At 43.4% G+C, this 25,609-nt stretch overlaps 1 protein-coding gene across 1 annotated transcript in view; it reads right to left on the bottom strand.

The window, feature by feature from the left end:
* LOC145358353 (carboxyl-terminal PDZ ligand of neuronal nitric oxide synthase protein) overlaps nt 1-14,850 on the bottom strand; it is a 116,546-nt gene extending 101,696 nt beyond the window's left edge. Inside the window, exons 1-2 of the mRNA XM_080212310.1 lie at nt 14,637-14,850; nt 13,311-13,382 (exon numbers count right to left, since the gene is read on the bottom strand). Of these exons, the coding sequence (XP_080068436.1) occupies nt 13,311-13,382; nt 14,637-14,741 (177 nt within the window). The 5' untranslated portion in view covers nt 14,742-14,850. The remainder of the gene's footprint in view (nt 1-13,310; nt 13,383-14,636) is intronic.
* Nucleotides 14,851-25,609: the final 10,759 nt, after the last annotated feature.

Below are 25,609 nucleotides of genomic sequence, written 5' to 3'. Positions count from 1 at the left end.
CCTTCTTAAACCGCAGCAGTCAATGTGGTGTAGCTAACGCCCACAGTGTGGTTAGGAAGTGAGTTTCAGGATTTTGACCCATGCCACAGTGATGAAGCAGTGATTTAGTCACGACAGTATGTGGCTTGGAGGAGAACTTGCAGGTGTTCCGAACCCATACACCTGCTGCCCTTGCTTTACTACGTAACAGAACCTTGGTGAGTTGCTGCAGTGCATCTTGTAGATGGTACACACTGCTGCACTGGCAATGGTGGAAAGGAACATTAAGATGGAGGTTGGAAATGCTGAATAAGCAAACTGCTTTGTATTGGATGATGGGGAGCTTCTTGAGTGTTGAAGCTATAGTCATCCAAGCCAGGGACCCAGGTTCGATTCCAGCCTTGGGTGACTGATTGTGTGGAGTTTACACATTCTCCCCATGTCTGCGTGAGTTTACTCAGTGTTCCGGTTTTCTTCCACAGTCCAAAGATGTATAGGTTAGGTGGATTAGCTACAGTAAATGCGCAAGGCTATGGGATAGAGTAGGTGGTGGGCCTGGGTAAGGGTGCAGACTCAATGGGCTGAATGACCTATTTCTAAGCTGTAGGGATTCTGTGGTTTTATGGTACACTCCTGACTTATGCCTTGTACATGGTGGACAAGCTTTGGAGAGTCAGAAAGTGAGTTGCTTGCCATAAAATCTGCAGCTCTGATCTGTTCTAGTAGGCACACATTTATATGGCTGGTTGATTAAAGTTTCTGGTCAATGTTAACTCTAACCCCCATTCCAGGATGTTGATGGTCAGGGATTCAGCAATGGTAATGCCACTGAGTGTCACTGGGGAGATTACTGGATTCTCTCATGTTAGAGGTTGTTATTACCTGACACTGGTATGGCATGAATATTACTTGTCATCAATCAGTCCAAGCCAATGCTATAGTTAAGAAAGCCCACCAATATCTTTATTTTCTCAGCAGGCTAAGGAAATTTGGCATGTCCACTGTGACTCTCATCAACTTTTCAGATGCACCATAGAAAGCATTCTTCCTGGTTATATAGCAGCTTGGTATGGCACCTGTTCTGTCCAAGACTGCAAAAAGCTACAAAGGGTCATGAACGAAGCTCAGTCCATCATGCAAACCTACCTCCCATCCATTGACTCTATCTACACTTCCCGTGGCCTCAGAAAAGCAGCTAATATAATCAATGGCTCCATGCATCCCAGGTATACTCTCTTCCACCTTCTTCCGTTGAGAAAAGATATAAAAGTCTGAGGACACATGCCAGCTGACTCAAGAACAGCTTCTTCCCTGTTGCCATCAGACTTTTGAATGGACCCACCTCATGTTAAGCTGATCCATCTCTTCACCTAGCTATGATTGTAGCACTACATTCTGCACTCTCTCTTTTCCTTCTGTATATATGGAATGCTTTGTCTATTTAGCATGCAAGAAACAATGCTTTTCACTGTATCCCAATACATGTGACAATAATAAATCAAATCAAAAAGCCTGAAAGGTGTCAGGGTCTTGCTGCATACAAGCACTGACTGTTCCATTATCTGGGAAATTGTGATGGAGCTAAACACTGCATAATCATCACCTCTGTGGGGGAATAGATCACTGATGAAGTAGTCGAAGGTGGTTGCACCTGGCACACTACCCTGAGAAACTACTGCAGCAATGTCCTGGAACAGAGAATTGTGACCTCCAAAAAAAAAATAATCAGCTTCCACATGATGGATGATCCGAATTAGTGGGTATTTTCCCCTAATTCTCATCCACAACATTCCCTTCCCCGCTGTATACACACATCTCACGGCAGAGCAATCTCAGTAGGAACCTAGTCAGATTTCTCCATCCCCTCCCATGATGACTGAAGTCAAACATAAAGTCCCCACCACTACTTCAATTGAGATTAGCTAACCCACTTCAGGCACTCCATGCTACACTGAGCCTTTGGGTAATCTGTTTTAATGCCTTATGGAACATTATTCCTTCCCTCAGAAAGCAGCACAAAATATTTTCTCTAATGGTGCCTGAAAATAACTCCAACGCGACCAACATCACTGACAAGTTTCAGACACAGACAGTAATTGCTGGAGACCACTAACAAAGCAGCTAAAGAAATCCAAGATAGCTAAGGAGTCAGTCTTCAACTGGGAAGGAGGGGAGGGCAGAAAAACAACAGAAAAAGAATCAGCTCCTGCTCTGTTATAGCAATTCATTTCCAAATCCAACTTGGGGCAAGGCTGAGGCAAAAGCTTTATCCCAGGTTCCTTGAATAATGTAGCATAAATGTCAGGGGAGCCTCCAGCCTCTACAGCAGGAAAATGCTGCACAGGAACAAGGAATAAAAACGAAGGGACATTGCACTTCCATTTAATAAGCAAATAATAATATTAACGGGAAACGATATATTGGGACACTGCATCAACAGCTGTCCTCAGAAAACCAATTCACTGCCTTAGGCTTCCTGCGAGACTGACTAAATGTTTCAAAGCATGCAACTGTTGCATTTTCCCTCATTTTAGAAAACAAACAGCATCTACTTAAAAAACCAAGTTACAGAACTGTTCATTTTCTGTTTGTATGATTGCAGCTTTAAATAATTATTGAACACGGGTTAACAAATTACAATAGGTACTATATTTAGGTGTTTTTACAGACATTCCGTCTGCATGCGCTGCTTATTTCACTGACTAAACTCCGATAGTCGACTGCTATAAATTTTTCTCACAGAAGAATGAAAAGTTCCTCGGTTTAACAAAATGTTCCAGCCCTGTGCCGTGAAAGCACCTGGAAAGTCATTTCATTGACACAACATACACAGCAACACAGACTGAATGAATCAGCAATGCCTTTAATCCTTCACTTTACCCTGAGAACTACAAAAATAAATATTGAACCACTTACTCTCAGTTTCATTTGCAATACAAATTCAATAAGAATATCAATGGTATAATATTACTTTTCTTTAGTCAAGAAAAAGGCATATGTTCTATGCTTACTATAATAAATTAATTGTCATATTTATATTAAAATGCATAAGAACTATCAAAGCTTCTTAAGAAGGTCAAAGAAAACATTTTTGTATTTGCGTGTTACAATATAAAATAGCTGCATAAAAGCTATCATCTTTATGCTTCAATGCTGTTACAATCATTTGGATATTTGTATCAATATTCTAAAGGAAGTGCAATCTTGCATAGTTCACTTAGGCAAAGCTTTTAATTCATTGTCTCAGGTTGACTGAATCACAATCATCACAAATAATACACATATAAGCACTTCACCCGAGAAGTGCACAGTTTAATGTCTCTCCTGACAAAGCCAATTCTGGGAAAGATTAAATCTGAGCTATATACCTGCATTTTTCAGGCCCATCTGTCACTGGGGTCTTCTGGTTTCACCAACATCAATGGACTTTTGGCTGGCCCGCCACATCCCCCTGTGGCAGACTCTACCACAATGGTGCTGGAAAATCCCAGCCATAGAGTTAAACTTGACAGAAATCCCAGTAAGAAATCTACAAGTGTGTACAATATACCTTCTCCATAGTGAAATAGCATGACTACTACATTGGGAAGAAACAAAAACAATTATAAGTGGATTCTTAATGCTTAAATATTGGTCAGTGCAAATCACAAATCTCAAAGGAGTTCAACACAAAACAAGACTCTGCTACCGAATGCCAATTTACCCATGTACAATGATCTCTTTGAAGATGTAACTTTGCAGCCAATCTGAATAAGAGAGGGAATCGTCTTTTTGGTATAGTTTCAACATTTTAGAATAAGAGTTACCAGAAAAAATAAGGGACAGCTTGTTGGACCAAAATAATGAAGACGCAGCACATTTAAAGGTAGTTAGGCAGAGTAGGCCACATGTCCCCCTCGAACTCTGCTATTTAATAAGATCATGGGTGCAATCTTACCGAGTATTCACGCCATGTTCCCACTGCAGTGAAGTTGGAAAATTTGGCAGCCAGCCAAATCTCTGTTCATTATGGCAGGATGGGAAAATCCTGCCAGCATGATCGATGATAAGATTCCAGCCCATGGCTGATTTGATTTTAACCTGAACCCCATATTCCTGCCTTCCCCAATAACATTTCACCACCTTGTTAAACAAGGATCTACCTAGCTCTGCCATAAGAATATTCAAAGGCTCAACTTCCACTGTCTTTTGAGGAAGAGCGTTCGAAAGGCTTACTCACTACCCTCTCTGAGAGAAAAAAAATCCTCAATTGCCTTAAATAAACTAACACATTTTTAGCAGTGACCCCAAGTTCTAAATTCTCCCACAAGACAAAACATCATAGTGTCCACATGGACCTTTGTCAAGATCCCTCAGGAACTTATGTGTTTCAACTGGGGAGGCATTGGCCTAGTGATATTATTGCTAGAAGTATTAATCCAGAAAACTCAGCTAATGTTCTGGGACCTGGGTTTGAATCCCGCCACAACAAATGGTGGAATTTGAATTCAATTTTTTGTTAAATCTGGAATGAAGAGTTTACTGACCATGAAACCATTGTCAATTGTTGGAAAAACCCATACGGTTCACTAATGTTCTCTGGGGAAAGAAATCTGTCATCCATACGCGGTCTGGCCTACATGTATCTTTTAAAGTGGATGGACAGCTGGGGTATATTGTTGAAACACGGCAGAATAAGTGCATGAAGTGATGCAAAGGAAAATATGAGGATCCGTTGGCTCAAAATCTGTTAGATCTTGACAAAGATGGATGAGCAGAGTCCAAGACTTTGTGCTAGTGAAGATATAGGCTGGTATAGGCTTAGGCGAGGCTCGTAAAATCTCGCCCGAGGCCAATGGAGAATTCCGTTCGACCAGCCGCGCCCACCCCAATTCCAGGGCAGGCGTTGCAGTGAAATTGCAGCCATAGTCTGTGGTTTTCTGAATGAATAGTTGTGACAGTGAAGGGTGACAAGAAAAAAGTGTCAGAGAAATTGAACCTCAAGATGATTTATGCCGCAATGAAGTGGGATCTATGAAATAAGTGTTGGGAAAATCCATTTTTTACTCAATCAAACTCACACGGTTAGTTTGCACAAGTTACTTGCATTCAGAAAGGCAAACATCTTTAAAAATATTGAAAATTTATTTCTGTCCACGGCTTGCTTTTCCAGGACTTCTTGAACTTGTTACAAAGTGGCTGTAACGGACAGCAGCCAGCTTCACCCCACCATTCTTTAAGGTGGAAAGTACCCACAGCACCATCAGGTGAGGCTGTCAAATGGTCAGATGAAATTGTGCTGTTTCAAAGGCAACAATTTTTAAAGTGGTGCCATATTGCAATAGGTTTTAAGAGTGGAAACTAGTGCAGTGGCAAGCATGATCACACAGACCATTGTTACTTGCACTTTCAAAATGGTGACATGCTCATTGGCATTCTCCTTCTGAAATAACCAAAGACAAAAAGAGTCTCAGGTGTGGATAATCTCCAAAAATGCAACACACTTTGATGTGGCGCTGTCATTCAACAACTGGTTCATCTCAACACCAAGAAAGGATTAGGCAGAGGACCATAATACTTTACCTTTTCACACCACTCACAGCATTACAATTCCACAAGACACTCTCTGCACTGTCTTTGTTATGCAGCAACTAGTAGATTTTGCAACAGTTTTGCTGAGATAAATATTGTGTAATGTTTCACAATATCCAAAAGTTAGGCTAGTGTGACTATGCAAGACATAAAAAGACCGTAAATAGCAGAATGGTCCTCTTAGAGCAGCAATAGGCAACCTAGAATAGTGAGTGGGCCACAAGTGACCCTCATTCATCTCAGTGGGTCACAAAATTGAAATCAAGCTCGTTCACTATCCATGATCCCAAGAATAAGATTAAATGTGTTTAATCCCAACCAAAAGCTTCATAACAAGTTATAGAAAATGCTTAATCATTTATTAATAGAATTTCAAATGGTAAAACTAAAATAAATATTTCAATTTTGTGGGTGCAGAGGGAGCATACAGCTCTCAGTCAATGTTATGTGCAATTAGAACACACCTCATCTCATCTGCTTTTGCTTTACATGCATTTTACTTTAGTCATACTGATGGGAAAAAAATTCTGCAGATGGAAACCAGTGGAATATGGTAATGCTATGTATGGGCAATTGTCAACAAAATGTCTGGTAGGCCACGCTGAGAACCCATTTGGGCCACATGTGGTCCCTGGGCCGCAGGTTGCCCACCGCTGTTTTAGAGAATGTTGTCGCTTTCTCATCATCTCTCCTGTCTTCTGCTGCTATAGTTTTAGGTGGAACGTTGGCTTGAATTTTGCAGTGGTAACAATAGCAAAACTGCCAGTGACTTCCAGAGTTTGCACGTGCACGGTTAAACATAGAAATGTTTCTCCAGAGGGTGTAATGTTGGGGTGCCCTCAGATTGGGTGCCTTTGATTTAGGGACTGCCCTGACGCCACCCTCCCGACCTGCCTCCGCAGAGTTCACAAGCTGGCTAAATAGTTTTAGCCACCATGCATAATGCCACCTTCAGCTGGATACCAGTGGTGACAGGATGAAGCACTTGTGATCACTAATTGACCACTTAAGGGTCTCAAATGATGGCAGGCTGGGAAGATCAGCCATGGGCCATCCCACTGAGAACTTTATTCTAATCCAAGTAGGAAGGCAGTGAGATTCCAGTACATCATCATAATGCCTAATTACATGCCCTTCCCACCTCCAAGCACCTCCAAGCTTGCCTTCAGCAAGAGCAAAAGATTCTATCTTAGTCTCACTGTAAAACCCCCTAAGGTTACAGCTAGTTGAATGAGAGGTAACTGGGTATTTAACAATGTGCTAAGTTCATAATTACTGCTAACCACTCCCATCGGCTCCGAAATTGTGATTTTATATTTGTTGAATATCAAATTTCCCCATTATCATGATATTCCATGTATTTTAAATATAAGATTTTTAAAAAATAATGCAACTTCTAGCTTAACATCATGTGCACATCTCAATAATTTATTTCATCACATGTAAACATTTTTAACAGTAAATAAGAGATTTTTTACTTCCGGGCTTGGTGTTGGCGAGAATACTTCAAAGTGATTGGCTCCTTAACCTGTTTAATGACATCACCACTGCTCGACAATGCAAGATGCCTTTGACTTGATGCCAAAAACAAACTAACACCAGGAAAGAGCGGTGCACCAGAGTTCACTCGATTTTTGTAGTCAGCTCTTTCCCAAGGTCACAGGCGAACAATATTATTTTGCCGGTGAAATTCAGCAAACTTCTTGGGGCATTATGTGTGAAATTTTCTGTGTGCCCCATGGCATGTGTCATGACGACAGAAGTGGCCTCCCACTGGCCGGTGACAGGATCTCATGACCCCACCACTGTCAACAGGGTTTCATGTTGTTTGAACATAAGAACATAAGAAATCGAAGCAGGAGTAGGCCATCCAGCCCTTCGAGCCTGCCCCGCCATTCAATAAGATCATGGCTGATCTGTCGTGGCTCAGTTCCACATTCCCGCCCTCTCCCCATAACCCTTAATCCCCTCGCTTATCAAAAACCCATCAACCCGCGTCTTAAAAATATTTAGCGAGGCAGCCTCCACCACTTCAACGGGCAGAGAATTCCAGAGATTCACCACCCTTTGAGTGAAGAAGTTCCTCCTCAACTCCGTTCTAAACCGCCCCCCCCCTTTATCTTGAGGCTGTGCCCTCTAGTCCTACTGTCCTTTCTGAGCGGGAAGAGTCTCTCCACCTCTAAGCTATCCATCCCATTCATCACCTTATATGTCTCAATGAGATCTCCCCTCATTCTTCTAAACTCTAACGAGTACAAGCCTAGTTTATTCAGCCGCATCCCCCTTAGTCGGTTACCAGGCAATGCGGTGGGTCACTATTGGTGGGACCAAAAGATCCCACCGCAGGAATAGCCAGAAAATTCCAGCCTTAGCTGAGTCAATCCTCACTTACCACCTACATTCAGTTTTTCTAGGGGACGAGGGTGGCTTATTGCGAGATAATGGTCAGAAGTGACAATCCTAGCTAATTTTTGTCTCCCTACCCTGAGATATTGAAAATAATTGTGCCATCCACACTGCTGTCCTGGTTGAAATCAGTCACTCAACACAGACTGCGGAGTAAAGCATAAACATTTGAGGTGGCAAAATGTTCTTTTTATTTGATTGTCACAATGAGCAAATGCACTTGTCTGTGAACAAATCTCATCTTCATAAATATTCCCATCAGTAATTAACTGCCATGCACTATACACCTTACACTGAGAGTAGACAAAGTACGCTAGTAGAAAATGCATACCTATCGGGTGACATCCTGCAATGAATACTGTTTCAACATGCTCTTATCTGTCTGTGCAATACAAATTGGCAATACTCTCAGCTTCAGTTCATGAGTTCATATTACTGAAGGTTTAAGGAGAAAAGTGGAGAGATATTCCAAAACTAATGGTAGATGAGAATAGGCTGTGATGGGTCTTGGCACAATCTGACTTTAAAGTCAAGTGGAATTACTTCAATTTCTTACTAGAGCACAGTGCAAATATTTTTACACTGTTCAAAAACATTTCCTGAGTGAAGGGGAGGAAATTAGTTTAATTGTTTCTCGGTGCTGCTGATGTCATCTGCAGTCGGCTTTACAACCCTTCTGATGAAGGGTCATGGACCTGAAAGGTTAACACTGTTTCTCTCTCCACAGGTGCTGCCAGCACTGCAGAGTATTTCCAGCATTTTTTGGTTTTAATCATAGACATTATGCATGTCACATTGGGCAACTGTCATGAAATACAGTCCTCCCATAAAACAATTCTATTTAAAAGCCAAAGGTGGAAAAACAGTTTGTATATGATTGCAGCTCTGCTAGTTTTAGTTCTCTTGACAAGTATTTCTCTCATGAGGGTTCCCCCGACTGCAGATATGCACATTTATTTTTTAAAGTGTAATGTTCAGTCAATGGATATTACATTCTCCACAGTTATAAATGAATAGACTACATGGCAACATGTATTTAGACAGTACCTTTAACACAGAAAAATGCCTTAAAATGCTTTACAGAGACATGAAGAAAAAGAGAGGGCATGAAACCAAAGAATAAGCAATCAGGAGATATGACCAAAAGCTAACTGATAAAGCTTGTTGCTGAGGACTGTCTTAAAGGAGTAGAGGGGTGGAGGGATGTTGAGAACCAGAGAGGGTTGGAAAGCAAATCCAAAGACTTGGACCTGTGCTAAAAACCAATAGAAAGAAGTTTCACAACATCAGCTTAAAGTCCAACAGGTTTATTTAGAGCAAACAGGCCTGTTCCAAAAGCTTGTGGCATTTGCTACAAATAAACCTGTTGGACTTTAAGCTGGTGTTGTGAGACTTCTTTGTGTTTTTACCCCAGTCCAACGCCGGCATCTCCACATCCTGAAAACCAATGGCAGGGTGGAAGAAAGACTTGTATTTACACAGTACATTCCGTAATGCATCCAATGAAGTTCTTTGGAAGTGTAGTCATTTTTGTAATATAGTAAACCGTATCACAGAATTGTTACAGCACAGAAGGCAGCCACTTGGCCCATTATGTCTGCTCCAAATATGTGACTCACATAATGCCATTCTCCAAACTCCCTGCACATTGTTCCTTTCCAGATAACAGTCTCATTCCCTTTTGAGTGCCTCCATTGAACCTGCCCCCACCAGACTCTCAGGCATTGCATTCTAGATCTTAACCACCACATATCCTACTAATTATTTTAAATCTTGTCCCCTATTTACCATTTATATAGATGATCTGGAGGAGGGAACCGAGTGTAGGGTGTCGAAATTTGCTGATGACACCAAGATTGGGGGAAAGGCAAATTGTGCGGAGGGTGTGGGGAGTCTGCAGAAGGATCTAGATAGGCTGGGCGAATGGGCCAGGAAATGGCAAATGGAATTTAATGTTGGCAAGTGTGAGGTGGTCCACTTTGGTAGGAAGAATGGTAGGAAGGACTATTACTTACGTGGCGAAAAACTGCAGCAGGCGACGGTGCAGAGGGACCTCGGGGTCCTTGTGCATGAGTCGCAAAAACCCAGCTTGCAGGTGCAGCAGGTGGTCAGGAAGGCGAATGGGATGCTGGCCTTCATAGCGAGGGGGATTGAATATAAAAGTAGGGAGGTCTTGCTGCAGCTGTATAGGGCATTGGTGAGGCCGCAGCTGGAGTACTGTGTGCAGTTTTGGGCGCCGCACCTGCGCAAGGATATTTTGGCCTTGGAGGGAGTGCAGAGGAGGTTTGCTAGGCTGATACCGGAGTTGAAGGGGTTGAGCTATGAGGAGAGGCTGAATAAACTAGGCTTGTACTCGTTAGAGTTTAGAAGAATGAGGGGAGATCTCATTGAGACGTATAAGATGATGAATGGGATGGATAGGATAGAGGTGGAGAGACTCTTCCCGCTCAAAAAAGACAGTAGGACTAGGGGGCACAGCCTCAAGATAAAGGGGAGGCGGTTTAGAACGGAGTTGAGGAGGAACTTCTTCACTCAAAGGGTGGTGAATCTCTGGAATTCTCTGCCCGTTGAAGTGGTGGAGGCTGCCTCGCTAAATATTTTTAAGAAGCTGGTTGATGGGTTCTTGATAAGAGAGGGGATTAAGGGTTATGGGGAGAGGGCGGGAATGTGGAACTGAGCCACGACAGATCAGCCATGATCTTATTGAATGGCGGGGCAGGCTCGAAGGGCTAGATGGCCTACTCCTGCTCCTATTTCTTATGTTCTTATGTTCTCTTGTTCCCAATCCTTTCATGAGTTTCTCCCTCCTTACTCTGTCCAGACTCCTCACGATTTTGAAATGTAGCAGCCAATTTGCACACAGTAAACTCGCGCAAACTCGCACATGTGTAATCACCAGAAAATATGTCTTTTTATGATATTGATTGGCCAGAGTATCAGGGATAAGTTTCTGTACATCTTCAAAGTAGTGCCATGGCATCTTTTACATCCATCTGATCAGGTAGATGAGGCCTTGATTTAACGTCTCATCCACAATACAGTGCAATGTTCCCTAGGTGTCAGTCTTGATTTTCATGCTCAAGTCCAGGAGACAGATTGAATCCAGAACCTTGTGATGCAGAGGTGAAAATGCTACAAACTGAGCCATAACTGACACTATGAGGATAAACAAAAGGCCGGACTTACAGGCACGGAGAATTTTGTGAAGGAATTGTAGGAGGTTACAGAAACAACAAAGGATCAGTCCTTGGAAGAGCAGAAATACAAAGATGGGGAATTGATATTTATAGATCCTATGTTGATGAGCAAGAATGAAAGAGATGGGTAAGTGGGATTTCCTATTTCTTATTTACATGCTGCCCCATGATAACATCATGCAAAAACACATCAGTTTTCATGTGTACACAGACAATACCTAGCTCTATCTCCCCACTAGCTCAGCCCTTCACTGTCTCTAAATTGTCAGACTGCTTGGATCAGCAGAAATTTCTTCCAGCTGAATATTGGGAAAACCAAAGCCAGAGGGCTATAACTCCAGAGCAGTGTATCTGAGGGATACCCAAAGATTAGTGGGGAGCACTTGACAAAGGTAAGCATTAAATAGCAATTGCTCAGGAACTTCAGAATTCCAATGGGTATTTGCCCTGCACTGGGAACCATCCAAAAAAGTAATTTAGGTGGCAAACTTAGGCCAGTGCCAGCCATCCTATCTGGGGTAGGAGCAATATGTGGGGGATGCTGGAGATGATGCATTTCCAAATTAACCAGGAAAGAGGTGGGAAGAAGTAAACATACTGATTGGGGGCATTGTTCATAACTACTGCAATATAAACACTTCATAGAAGCCAAGCCTTCAACTACTTTGGGCCCAAGCTCTGAAATTCCCTAAACATCTTCACATCTCTCTCTCCTTCTTTAAGAAGCCCCTTAAATTCCATCTCTTTGGCCCAGCCTTTGGTCAACTACATTACCATCAACTTATGTGGCTCACTGGTATTTTTTATAACTCCTCTGAAGCTCCTAGAGACATCTTATCACAGTAAAAGAGCTACATATGCAAAACTTGCTGTTATTGAGTAGATTTGAATGAAATGGTAGAAGATGAATAGCCAACTGGAACTGTGTTGGATCAAATGGGTTTCCTCTGGGTGTTCTGGTTTCCTCCCACAGTCCAAAAGACGTGCTGATTAGGTGCATTGGCCACGCTAAATTGTCCTTCAGTGTACCCGAACAGGTGCCGGAGTGTGGCAACTAGGAGATTTTCACAGTAACTTCATTGCAGTGTCAATGTAAGCCTACTTGTGACATTAATAAATAAACTTTAAATCTAGTTTAGTGGTGACAGAGTCATAGATGACGGCTTCAGCAGGGGATTGGCTGAGGGGCAGAAATGAGCAAGGTTGTGGAGACTGAAGTAAGCGGTCTTTGTGAAGAAGATGATGTCTAGTCGGAAACTCAGCTTGGGATTAAACAGGTTGCCAGAGCTATAAGCAATCCAGTTCAACATTTTAGGGTGGATTGAGCAGCAAGGGCACAGAGTTTCTGGTGGGAGCTGAAGACTAAGGCTTTGTTCTCCCTCATGTACAGTTGGAAGAAGCTCCAGCTTATTCAACAGGGAAGTTGTGGCCACTTTACTGTTTGATTCTGAACCACATAAATAGATTGAAGTCTTTTGTATCATTCTATCCTACTTGTCCATAATGTTCATCACTGCAGGAAGTCCTGTGTAGCTGTTATAACTTATGCACATTGGCAACAGGGCTCTGCCTATTTAAAAAACAGAAGCTTCCTCAATAACTTGAGAAGTAATGACACCACTTAGTACAATGTTGAGATAGTCCAAGGTGGCCCAGTTCTAGTGAGTCTATAATGAATTTAATGACTAGTCGGATAGCTGTGGCATGTTATCTGAGGTAGGGAGTGACAGGAGTGGGTGTTTGAAGTGATGCATCTCTAAGCTAACCAGGGGGTGGGAGGAAGTAAACATACAAACATTGTTGGTAACTACTACTTAAATTGAATATATAATTGAAACAATGTTTAAGTGATTATTTTTAAATACGTTGATTTATTTGCATCGATGTTATACGCAAAGACAAGTATTTCACTACATCTGCCACCAGCTCCCCACACAACCCAACAGTGTTTTTGACCATCTTGTGACAGGGGTTAATATAGAGGCTTCACCTCCAAGTGACCACACACCTGCTGCTCTGTACCGTAGTGACAGGAACATTCCCTCACACACCAGTACCCTAACTATACTTCTCTCCATCAGCCCCCCGCCATCTCCATTATGGTGACTTTACACGTTGGGTCAGGCAGACAGAACTGCAGGGATGATTCCCACTCACCCGTATCCTCCGCATAGCCGCCACTATCTCCACACGGCTGTTTGGCCTTTGTACATCCAGACTCCCGACGTACTTGAAAACAAAACAGAAAAGAGGTGCATTGTGTCAATGTGAAGCTGAAAGCGATATCCCGGCGAGGCTGTACTGGGAGGGAGGACGGAGAACACTGTGGGGAGAAAGGGAGAACATTTGGGGGGTGAGGGAGGAATAACACTGAGGAGGGAGAACACTGTGGGGAGAGAGGGAGAACATTGTGGGGGGGTGAGTGAGGGAGATCACTGTGAGGAAGGAGAGCACTGTGGGGGGGAGGGACAACACTGTGAGGAGGGAGAACACTGTGTGGGGGAGGGAGAACATTGTGGGGAGGGAGAACACTGTGGGGGGGAGAACACTGTGTGGGGGAGGGAGAGCACTGTGGGGAGGGAGGGTGAACACTATGGGGAGGGAGAACACTGTGGCGGGGGGGAGAGCAAGAACGCTGTGGGGGGGAGTGAGAACACTGTGGGGAAGAGGACACTATGGGGGGAGAGAACACTGTGAGGAGGGAGGGAGAACACTATGGGGAGAACACTGTGGGGAGGAGAACACTATGGGGGGGAGGAGAACACTGTGGGGGCGGCGAGGGAGAACACTGTGGGGGGAGAACACTGTGGGGGGGGAGCGAGATCACTGTGGGGAGGAGAACGCTATGGGGGGAAGAACACTATGCGGGGGGAAGGAGAACACTGTGGGGGTGAGGGAGAGCACTGTGGGGGGGGCGAGGGAGAACACTGTGGGGGGAGAGCACTGTGGGGGGGAGGGAGAACACTGTGGGGGGGAGGGAGAACACTGTGGGGGGAGAACACTGTGGAAGGGGGGCTGTGGGAGAACACTGGGCTGGGAGGCTGCAAGCGGCCAGCGAATTTCTTTTGTTAATTTCAAACTCTGCCTTCACGTTTCCCAATTGAATCTGATGCGGGAAAGGGGTTTTCCCAGGCCGGTGGCCGTGGGTGCTAAAAGTTCAGGACGTGTCCTGAATTCCAACCACATCATTTTCGCGTCAAATTAAATAATTAAAAGGATAGCGGGCGTTCTCCCACATTTCTGTAATACAATTGTTGCAGTAACCACATTTCAATCTGTAGGTTTCGGTTAAACTTCAGATTGCCGCCGGGGACAAAGCTATTGTCAGGATTGTTTCTCAAATGTTTGGAGCGAGCAAACGATGATGGGATTCGCACAATGCTTCGCGCCTTTTACACCTTGCATTTACGGTGGGTACAGAGAGGCTTCTCACTCACACACACAACACAACATGACAAGTGAAAAATGTAACGTGGACCTTACCTTGGCCTGGAATTGGATGCCGTGCTGGAAAGCCTCCTCGCTATGCAGGGGGTTCCTGCAGTCACCAACATCGTCCACCAAGTTGTATCTGTTCCTGACCGGCATTTTCAAAAGGTTTCCCAGCAGTCACAAAGTGCTGGTGGCGGTAGCGGCAGAGTCGAGTCCAATGGGTGCATAGCACCCGGAACAGTCAGAGATCACCCAGCCGGGGTGGGGGTGGGGGTGGGGGTGGCGGTGAGAGATCTCCCAGCCCGGGGTGGGGGGGGCGGGGGTGAGAGATCTCCAGCCGGCGTAGGGGGGAGGGGAGGGGAGCGGAGCGGGCTGAGAGATCTCCCAGGATCACAGTGAGAAATCTCCCACAGCACAGGGCCACAGTGTGAGAAATCTCCCGGAGCACAGGATCACAGTGAGAAATCCCCCAGAGCACTGAGTCAGAGTGAGAAATCCCCCAGAGCACAGGGTCAGTGAGAAATCTCCCGAGCACAGAATTAGAGTGAGAAATCCCTCAGGACACAGGGTCACAGTGTAAGAAATCTCCCAGAGATTAGGGTCAGAGTGAGAAATCTCCCAGAGCACAGGATCACAGTGACAAATCCCCCAGGGCACAGGGTCAGAGTGAGAAATCCCCCAGGGCACAGGATTTGACTGAGAAATCTCCAGGGCACAGGGTCAGAGTGAGAAATCCCCCAAGGCACAGGATCAGAGTGAGAAATCCCCAGGGCACAGGGTCACAGTGACAAATCCCCCAGAGCATAGGGTCACAGTGAGAAATCTCCCAGGGCACAGTGTCAGAGTTAGAAATCCCCCAGGGCACAAGGTCAAGAGTGAGAAATCTCCCAGGGCACAAGGTCAAGAGTGAGAAATCTCCCAGGGCACAAGGTCAAGAGTGAGAAATCTCCCAGGGCACAAGGTCAAGAGTGAGGAATCTCCCAGGGCACAGGGTCACAGTGAGAAATCTCCCAGGACACAGGGTCACGTGAGAAATCTCCCAGGGCACAGAGTCACAATGAGAAATCTCCCAAGGCACAGGGTCAGGGTGTGAGCGCAAAGATCAAAAGAGATTGCAGTGTATGAGGTGGGAGATAAATTTCCACAGTACAGGCAAAAGGAGAGAGCTGTCCAGAGGATAGACAGAAAAGGGATCAGAAAGGAATGATTTCCCACAGCGTCATCATAAGACTGCTACCTCCTAGGTCGAAGGGTCACAGTGTACCAGGTTTCCAAAACCGCACACGTTGAGAGCAATAGGCTCTGCCGCCCCCAGCCTGTCATCCAGTCACTGCCTCACCTGCCTTTCGAACCCACCCCAGCTGATATCTCCCTTGTTAAAGAATGGAGAAAGACGATCGCTGGGGTCGGTTAGGTTTCCAAAGGTTAACTTTCTGCAAAAAGCCACAGATGATCTTCTCTACGTCCCCTTTTCCCAGCCCGCAGCTGCGAATAACTTGTAGCCGATGTGCGGTGAAAGATGCCAGCGCGCAGCTCTCGCCCAAGGCGCGCTCTGTCTATCTGAGTGTGTGCGTGTTTGCCATTCACTGTTTGAATGTGTTCGTTTCACAAGCGTGGAGCATCACTCATCTTCTTCCCATTGGATCAAAGTTACATCACATGATTTAAAAAAAAAGTCCTCGACCAGTCCCGCCTTTACATAAACAAAAGTGTCTCCGGAAGAACAGGAAATCCGGAGCCCGTGCCCTGTGGTTGTGAGAGATGTGTGTACTAGTGAAGGAAGCTTGTCTTGCTGCACCGGGCTCCCTGCTGTACGGGTCTAGATCGGACGATCCTAATGACTTCAGCTAGCCATCATATTCAAACTGGATGGCTTGAGTGCTGAAACATCAAATTTATTGCGACATTTGGCGAAATGTCATGAATCTGGAAGGTTAACTCTGTCTCCCTGATCAAAGATGCTGCTAAGAATTTCCATCAGACATTTGGTTTCCCCTCCCGGGTATGGCATCATAAAGCAACCCTTTACAAAATTCTTAATACAATAAATAATATGTAAATATTGTAATTGAACACAATTAGTATCTTTTAAATAATTATTTTAAACGGTTTATTGTAATTTGATACACTTTCAATACGCTAAGCAAGCATTATCTATTCTTGTAATTTTTATAAAGCCAATAATGATCACACTTTAGTTTTTATTATTCTCAAGTGTTGCTGACGAGGTCCGCACTTATTGCTGGTCCTTTCTTGCCCTCGAGAAGATGGTGGTGAATCTTCTTGAACTGTTGAAGTTCAGATAGAATCAAAGAATCGTCCAGTGCAGAAGAGACTCCACGTATACCTGTGAAACACCTGACCTCCCGCCTAATCCCATTTACCAGCACTTGGCCCATAGCCCTGAATGTTATCATGTACCAAGTGCTCAACCAGGTATTTTTTTGAAGGTTGTGAGGCAACCCTCCTTTACTACCCTCCCAGGCAGCGCATTCTAGACTGTCACCACCCTTTGGGTAAAAAGGTTTTTCCTCACACCCACCCCAAACCTCCCGTCCCTCATTTTGCACTTGTGTCCCCTCATGACTGACCCTTCAGCTAAGGGGAACAGTTGCTCCTTATCCACTCTGCCCATGCCCCTCATAATCTTGTACACTTTGATCAGGTCATCCCTTCAGTTTTCTCTGCTCCAACGAAAACCCAAGCCTGTCTAACCTCTCTTCCTAACTTAAATGTTCCATTCCAGGCAGCATTCTGGTGAATCTCCTCTGTAGCCTCTCCAGTGCAATCACATCCTTCCTATAATGCGACCAGAACTGCAAACACTACTCTAGCTGTGGCTTCACCAAAGTTCTATACAACTCTAACATAACTTTCCTGCTTTTGTAATCTAGCCTTGATTGATAAAGGCAAGTGTCCCATATGCCCTTTTAATCACCATCCTAACATGCCCTTCTGTTTTCAGAGATCTATGGCCAAACACACCAAGGTCCCTTTGTTCCACAGAACCTCCTAGTGTTGTGCCTTTCATTGAATATTTCCTTGTCAAATTATCATCTCACACTTTAAATTGCATGTGTCACTTATCTGCCCATTTGACCAGCCCATTTATATCTCCTTGTAGCCCAAGATACTCTACCTCACTGTTAACACCCGATCAATCTTTGTGTCATCCACAAACTAATCCTACCCCCCACATAGTCATCTATGTTGTTTATATAAATACAGTACGAAGTCTGACAACACCAGGTTTAAGTCCAACAGGTTTATTTGATAGTAAACTCACAAGCTTTCGAGGTTAAACTCTTCGTCAGGTGAAGAAGAGTTCAGGGTGAAGAAGAGTTCACCTGACAAAGAGTTTAACCTCGAAAGCTTGTGAGTTTACTATCAAATAAACCTGGTGTTGTCAGACTTCGTATTGTGTTTACCCCAGTCCAACGCCAGCATCTCCACATCGTGTTTATATAAATGACAAGATAAGAACATAAGAAATAGGGGCAGGAGTAGGCCATCTAGCCCTTCGAGCCTGCCCCGCCATTCAATAAGATCATGGCTGATCTGAAGTGGATCAGTTCTATTTTCCCACTTTCTCCCCATAACCCTTAATTCCCTTGTCTATCAGAAATCTATCTACCCGTGACTTAAATATATTCAACAAGGTAGCCTCCACCACTTCAACGGGTAGAGAATTCCAGAGGTTCACCACCCTTTGAGTGAAGAAGTTCCTCCTCAACTCCGTTCTAAAGTGCCCTCCCTTATTTTGAGACCGTGCCCTCTAGTTCTGTTTTCCTTTCTAAGAGGGAAGAATATCTCTACCTCTACCCTATCTAGCCTCTTCATTGTCTTATATGTCTCTATAAGATCCCCCCTCAGCCTTCTAAACTCTAACAAGTACAGGCCCAGTCTATTCAATCTCTCCTCATAAGCTAACCCCCTCACCTCCGGTATCAGCCTGGTGAACCTTCTCTGTACTCCCTCCAAGGCCAATATATCCTTTCGCAAATAAGGGGACCAAAACTGCACACAGTACTCCAATTGCGGCCTCACCAGTGCCCCGTACAGCAAAACCTCCCTGCTTTTATATTCTATCCCCCTCGCTATAAAGGCCAACATTCCATTTGCCTTCTTGATCACCTGCTGCACCTGCAGACTGAGTTTTTACAATTCGTGCACAAGGACCCCCAGGTCCCTCTGCACTGTAGCATGCTGCAGCTTTTCACCCTTTAAATAATAATCCCTCCTACTATTATTTCTTCCAAAGTGGATAACCTCACATTTGTTAATGTTATACTCCATCTGTCAGGTCCTCGCCTACTCATTCAGCCTATCCAGATCTCTCTGCAGGCTTTCCGCTCCCTCCACGCAATTTGCTTTTCCACTCATCTTCATGTCATCGGCAGATTTTGTTACCCTACACTCAGCCCCCTCCTCCAGATCGTCTATATAAATGGTAAACAGTTCAGGCGCCAGCACTGATCCCTGCGGCATGCCACTAGTCATCAACCGCCAACCAGAAAAGCACCCATTGATTCCAACTGTCTGCTTCCCGTTAGATAACTAATCCTCAATCCATGCTAACACTTTACCCCCAATTCCTTGTACCCTAACATTCTGCAGCAACCTTTTGTTAGGCACCTTATCGAACGCCTTCTGGAAATCTAAAAACACCACATCTACCAATTCCCCTCTGTCTACTGCACAAGTCACATCCTCATAGAAATCCAATAAATTCGTTAAACACGACTTCCCCTTCACAAATCCATGCTGCGTCTGCTTGATCAAACCGTTCTCTTCTAGGTGTCTTGCTATTTCTTCTTTGATGATGGATTCTAGCAATTTTCCAACTACAGACGTTAAGCTAACCGGCCTATAATTCCCTGCCTTTTGTCTGCTACCTTTTTTAAACAGCGGCGTAACATTAGCCATTTTCCAATCCTCCAGCACTTCTCCAGAGTCCAGCGAATTTTGATAAATAATTACTAAGGCATTCGCTATTACTTCTGCCATTTCATAATAGGAAACCCAGCACAGACCCCTGTGGTATGCCACAGGAGACTGGCTTCCAGTCACTAAAGCAGCCTTCTGTCATCACCCTCTATCTCCTACAACTGAGCCAACTTTGAACTCACCTAATCAAAGTACCCCCTATTCCATGTGCATTTACCTTGTTTATAAGTGGGATCTTGTCAAATGTGCTGGTAGTTCCATACAGCTGTTAGATGGGGAGTTCCATTAAGATAATATTATCTATTTACCATTGATTTATTATAAACCTCATAAGGATCACCACTTCTGTTGCCCTTTGTTTTCCTTTGGTACAGAATTCTAAAATTTTTTTTTAGTTTCAGAGCAGGTTTAGTAACCAGATTTATATTTTACTTTCTTTCTTGTTCGAATCCAAAAAGCAACCCAAGGATGAACAGAAGATTAATATACTGAATGATGACATCCTCCAAACATTACAAATAGTTTTAGCCTTGGCTCAATGTGATATAATTTCTTGAATCAGAAAGTCACAAAGAACAAAGAAAATTATCGCACAGGAATAGGCCCTTCAACCCTCCAAGCCTACACCAGCCAAGCTGCCTGACTGAACTAAAACTCCCTACCCTTCTGGGGACCATATCCCTCTATTCCCATCCTATTCATGTATTTGTCAACTTCAAACAGCTTGGGCAGGCCACCTAGGCTGTCACTTCTATGTGTAACTGAGGGGGTGCACAATATTGCAATTACTGTGTTTTGAATGAGACACTGGACTAAGACTCTGCCTGCCCTCTTGTGCAGACATAAAATATCACATGGCACTGTTTAAAGAGTCAGGAATTTTGCTGCTGTCCTGCTCCTCATTTATCCTTCAATGACATTGCCAAAAATAGATGAGCTGGCTATTCATCTGATTGCTGTTTGTGGGATCTGACTGACAGACGAATTGGCAGATACACTGACATACAGAACAACAACGACTGTGCTGCAAAATTAATCCATTGGCTGTAAAGTGCTTTGGGATGCCCTGGGAATATTAAAGGCACTTTACAAATGTAATTTCTTTCTTTAATTTATTAGAGAAAACATCAGTAACATGCCATGCCTAAACAGCAATAATCAAAGTAGAATTGATTATTTCAAAATAAATGACTTGAAAGAACCACATGATAAAAGGGCCAAAAAAAATCACAGAAATGGATGGTATTTATCCCTGAGCACTAAGAGAAACAATTATTTTTATGAGGCACTGTTGGCGATCGGAAACAAGCTAACGGTACCTATTTTCAAAAAAGGCTGACAAAATAGAATGGACGACAGATCCTTAGTGTAGCATCACTACCAAGTAAATGTAAGGGTTACTTTCTGATGCTAATCTGGTAAGCAGTAGCCAAAGTGAATTCAGGAAGGAAATATCTGACCTGTTTAACTGTTTCTTTTGTACTTTGACTTTCAAAGCACATTTAACAAAGCTTTGCATGAACTATATTATTTCAAGCAGTGAAAATTCAGGATTACACAAAGGAATGGATAAGATATTGGCTGAAGGGTAGAAAGTATCAGGCAGTATGTTAAGTGAGTTAAGCTGGGGTGTTGAGTGCTGAATGGAAAGCTCCAGGGATCAGTTCAAGGATCCTTATTGTTTCTGATTTACATAAATCATTTGGATTCCAAAAATTAGTGCAAGCCAGACAAGCCTGCAGATAATTCCATTAAAAAAGTTGAATCTGAGGATGCTGTTCAAGATTTACAAAATAAAGTGGATAAAATATGCAAGTGGAGCAGAGAAATGGCAGATTAAATTTAATCTGACCGAGTGTAAGGTACTGCAAGTATGAAGAAACACAGATGGCCCTGTCCTCATGATGCATGCTTGGCTGAGAGTCAAGACCAATATAAGCACTAAGTTAGCAAGCAAGTTTTGACAAGTGAAGTGAATGATTGGCTTTGCTTGATTGACACCTTTAAGTGATTATAGTAAGTTGTACTTTCTGTGGTTTATTTTGTCAATATCTCTAAAGTTTATTTGGACATGATTAAGAGGTGTGGAGTGTTTGAAGCCTCTTTTATTGATGCATTAATGGTCTATCTGATGAAAGTCATCAACCTAAAATGTAACTGTTTTTCTGTCTGATTCTGCCTGACTTGCCAAATATTTCCAGCATTTTTTGTTTTCACTATAGATTTCTGGCATCTGGGTGTTGGGTGTTTGTTTTTCCTCAGCAAATCTACACTTGCCATTGTTATTTATGGCTCACTGGATGAATGGGCACAGAAAGACATAAATTGGTATGGAGACTATGAGAGATCATGGGGAGTGGTTGGGGGACATGACCTAATATGGGGAGCACGAGAAGCTGTGGGGAGTAGCTGGAGAGAATGAGCTGGCTTTGATTTGACATGGGGGTGTGAGAGGCCGTGGGGAATGGCTGGAGAGCATGAGATGGAATGGAGGTGATGGGTAGAGGGCCTAACTGCCTTTAACACAACTGGGACAACTAGAATTAAGCTGTATTTTTTTAATGTATTCATTTGCAGGAAATGGGCATCACTTGCATTTATTGCCCATCCCTAAATGCCCTTAGAAAGGTGGTAGTGACCCAACTTCTTGAACTGCTGTAGTCCATATGGTAAAGGTACATCCACAACATTGTTAGGAAGGAAGTCCTAACCAGCTGGTTTGGCACTCACCAAGCCCCAAGGCTGCCTGGGATCTGCTTCTGGAATTGGTGGCCTGTCTCTATCCCATCTGCTGACTTTCCCTCCCCTGGAGTGAAAATTGTATGCGACCAAACCCTTTAAAGTGAGGCAGGTCAGCCATGCTGGGAAATTTCCTGATTTGAACTTGGCAGCAAAAATCCACCAAATGTTGTTAATGAATGAAAAATGCCCCTTTAGCAATATGTTGTCAATGCAATACCAATCAACCAGAAAGTAAACTCACTAAAAATCCAGCCCATTTGTTTACAGATGAACAGACTAACAGAGGAAAAAACATAACTTCCACTCATTTTCAGTGGTGGAGGTAACAATGTAATTTTTTAAAATCTCAGAAGAATTCATTACATGCAGGAATGATTTTCCACATTTTAATACCTTCTGGCATTGCATTAACAATTAACACATTGTTAACAAACACACTGTTTGTTATGTGCGATCTTTAACTTTCTGTGGCAAATTCAATATGATTTAAAGTACAAATCCAGCAAGTTCTTAAAAATGGAAAGGAGGTTGCAGGTGAGCTGCCCTTTGTGTGAAACAAACAGTGGATCAGCAAAAACTGACCAACAAGTTATGGTGACTTCACCTGGACTTACTGACCAATTTGCATATTTATAAAAGTATGTCATTAACTTGCTATTATTTTGCCAACAAGATTTGAGACAATTTTTTTTTGTTTGCTTAAAAATGCTGGAAATTGGGACAAAAAAGCAGAAAGCACAGGAAAAGCAAAGCAGGTTGACCAGTAACTGAAACAGAAAACTAGATGTACATTTCATGTTCTGACTGACCCATCATATACTTCCAGCTTTTGATTTTTCTGTTTGTTTGACCAGAACACTGCTTCCAATCTCCAAGGGTTTTCCATATAGATGTGCCTAAGACCAGGATACTTGTTCTCTATTTATGTTCAAACTCTTTTGAAATGCTGGTGCCAAAATTGATCATTATCGACAGATAGCTTGCAAATTATTTTGCTTGCCTGACTTCTAGGTCCTTTTCAGATGATATTTTGCCAATTCACTTCTTAGCAGTACATTGTCGCAGACTGCCAGTTCACACAAATGAAAGATGTGATTTGAAGTGTGAATGTATCATGGAACTTTCAATTGCAGTAATATTAGATTATATTTCACTGGAATCTACAGAAAGCTGACACTGTTTGTAAACAATTTCACATCTTTGTGTTTTACTTTGTTTATTTCACTTCAGAAAATTGTTATAATAGTGTTCAGGTTTACAAGCTCTCTTGTTAATGTTAAAATCATAGATTATTGAAATTTAAATTTAAATGTTGAAATTGCTAGATACTGAATTTAAGCACTGATGGTTCCAATTTCCAATTCCCTGGAGAAGATGTGCAGGTTAATTATTTCAATAGAATTCACTCCCATTGATCCAACAACTGAAAATGTTGTACTGAGTAGGAGGTAGCTGAAATTTAGCTCTAAATATACAGTTAAAGGAATTTTTTTAAAAAAATGGAAGTGCTGGCAATGCATAACACTTGAAAAACAAGCTAATGGACTGAAACATCCATAGAGAGGCAACCACAGGAGATTTGGGGTCAGTAGTTGGGTGGTTAGGGGTTGTTGTGTAGTCAGGTGGGGACTGTATGGGTGAGGTGGTCAGGGAGATGAGATGTCAGCTTGGGGGGTTGGGTGGTCAGGGGACAATCAGGTGGCCAGAAATGTCAGGTGATCGGGGAGCTTGGGTGGAAGAGTCTGGTAGTCAGGGGGAGGGAGGGAGGCTGATCAGAGGGAGGAGAGGTTGGGTATTAAGGGGGAGGAGTACTCATTAGGATGGTAGTCAGGTTGGCATAGTAGTCAGGGAGATCAGGAGGTTATTTGTACGTTGGGTAGAGTAATCACAGGATTGGGTGGGTATTTGGGGTTATGCAGAGTCAATGGGCTGGCAGCATGATTATACTTTGATATCTGCTGAACATGCTCGGTTGGATCTGGGACTGTGCTATCCAGATTGAGTTAAGCAGGTTCTGCAGACACCCACCATTTTTGGTGAAAATCATGTCCATGAAATTTAGATTGTGTGCTAATTTTGCACCAACTTCTCACCATTATACTTTACTACTCCCCTGTGACTCTGTATCATAACGTGGCCAGTACTGTTTCCCCAGTTTCGCATTAAACATTAGTCTCTGATTCCACAAATAATAGTGGGGTTGACAGCATTCGCAGTTATTAGGGGAAGAACCGCCAACTTCTATACTTGCAAAGTTAAAGGTGGAAATCTGGAAATTGCTGTCAGAAATATCCTGCTCCTCTAATTCTGTGTTGTGTAATCTTTGCTCATGGGGTCACCACCAAAATTATTTAAGTGCAAGATTAATCTAAAATTAAGAGCAATAAAAAGTTTAACTTTGTTCAGTTAGGAGTAACTAAGTATATGACAGTGTACTTGTAGTACAGGGCTCTGGCGCAGAAAGGATTAACACGGGGCCTGGTCCTGTCTTCACATTGAGGATACCCTCCACTGTGTTTTCTGGCACTATCATTGTGCCAAATGGGATAGATTTCAAACTGATCCAGCAACTCATGGTGCGCCATGGGCTATAGCAGCAGCAGGATTTTACTCAATCACAGTCTGTAACCTCTTGGCCTGACATATCATCCACTCCACCATTAATACAAAGCCAGCAGATCAACCCTGGTGCAATGCAGAGTACAAGAGGGTATGCTGGGAACAGTACCAGACTTACCCAAAATTGAGGTGTCAGCCTGGTGAAGATACAACATCGGATTACTTGTATGCCAAACAGCATTAGGGGTAGAAGAGCTAAACAATCCCACAGCCAGTACATCAGATCTAAGCTCTGTAGTCCTGCCATGTGGTGATGAACAATTAAATAGTGGTGGATAATTAAACAACTCCATAGAGAAGGAGGTTCCACAAATATCCCTATCCTCAGTGATAGGGGAGCCCAGTGCATCAGTACAAAGGATGAGGTCGAGGTATTTGCTACAACCTTCTGCCAGAAGTGGCAAATGGATGGTCCATCTCAGCCTCCTCTAGAGGTAACCAGCATCACAGATCATAGAAACTCAACAGTGCAGAAAGAAGCCATTCAGGCCATCGAGTCTGCACCGACCACAATCCCACCCAGGCCCTACCCCCATATCCCTACATATTTACCCACTAATCTCACTAACCTACGCATCTCAGAAATCTAAGGGGCAATTTTTAGCATGGCCAATCAACCTAACCCACACATCTTTGGACTGTGGGAGGAAACCAGAGCACCTGGAGCCGCACAGACACGAAGAGAATATGCAAACTCCACACAGACAGTGACCCAA

Source organism: Carcharhinus amblyrhynchos, chromosome 25 (genome assembly GCF_965287045.1).
Source record: "Carcharhinus amblyrhynchos chromosome 25, sCarAmb.v2.hapA, whole genome shotgun sequence".
NCBI classification, from domain to species: Eukaryota; Metazoa; Chordata; class Chondrichthyes; order Carcharhiniformes; family Carcharhinidae; genus Carcharhinus; species Carcharhinus amblyrhynchos.
The sequence above is the reverse complement of the archived record's forward strand: the minus strand, read 5'-3'. Positions and strand labels throughout refer to the sequence as shown.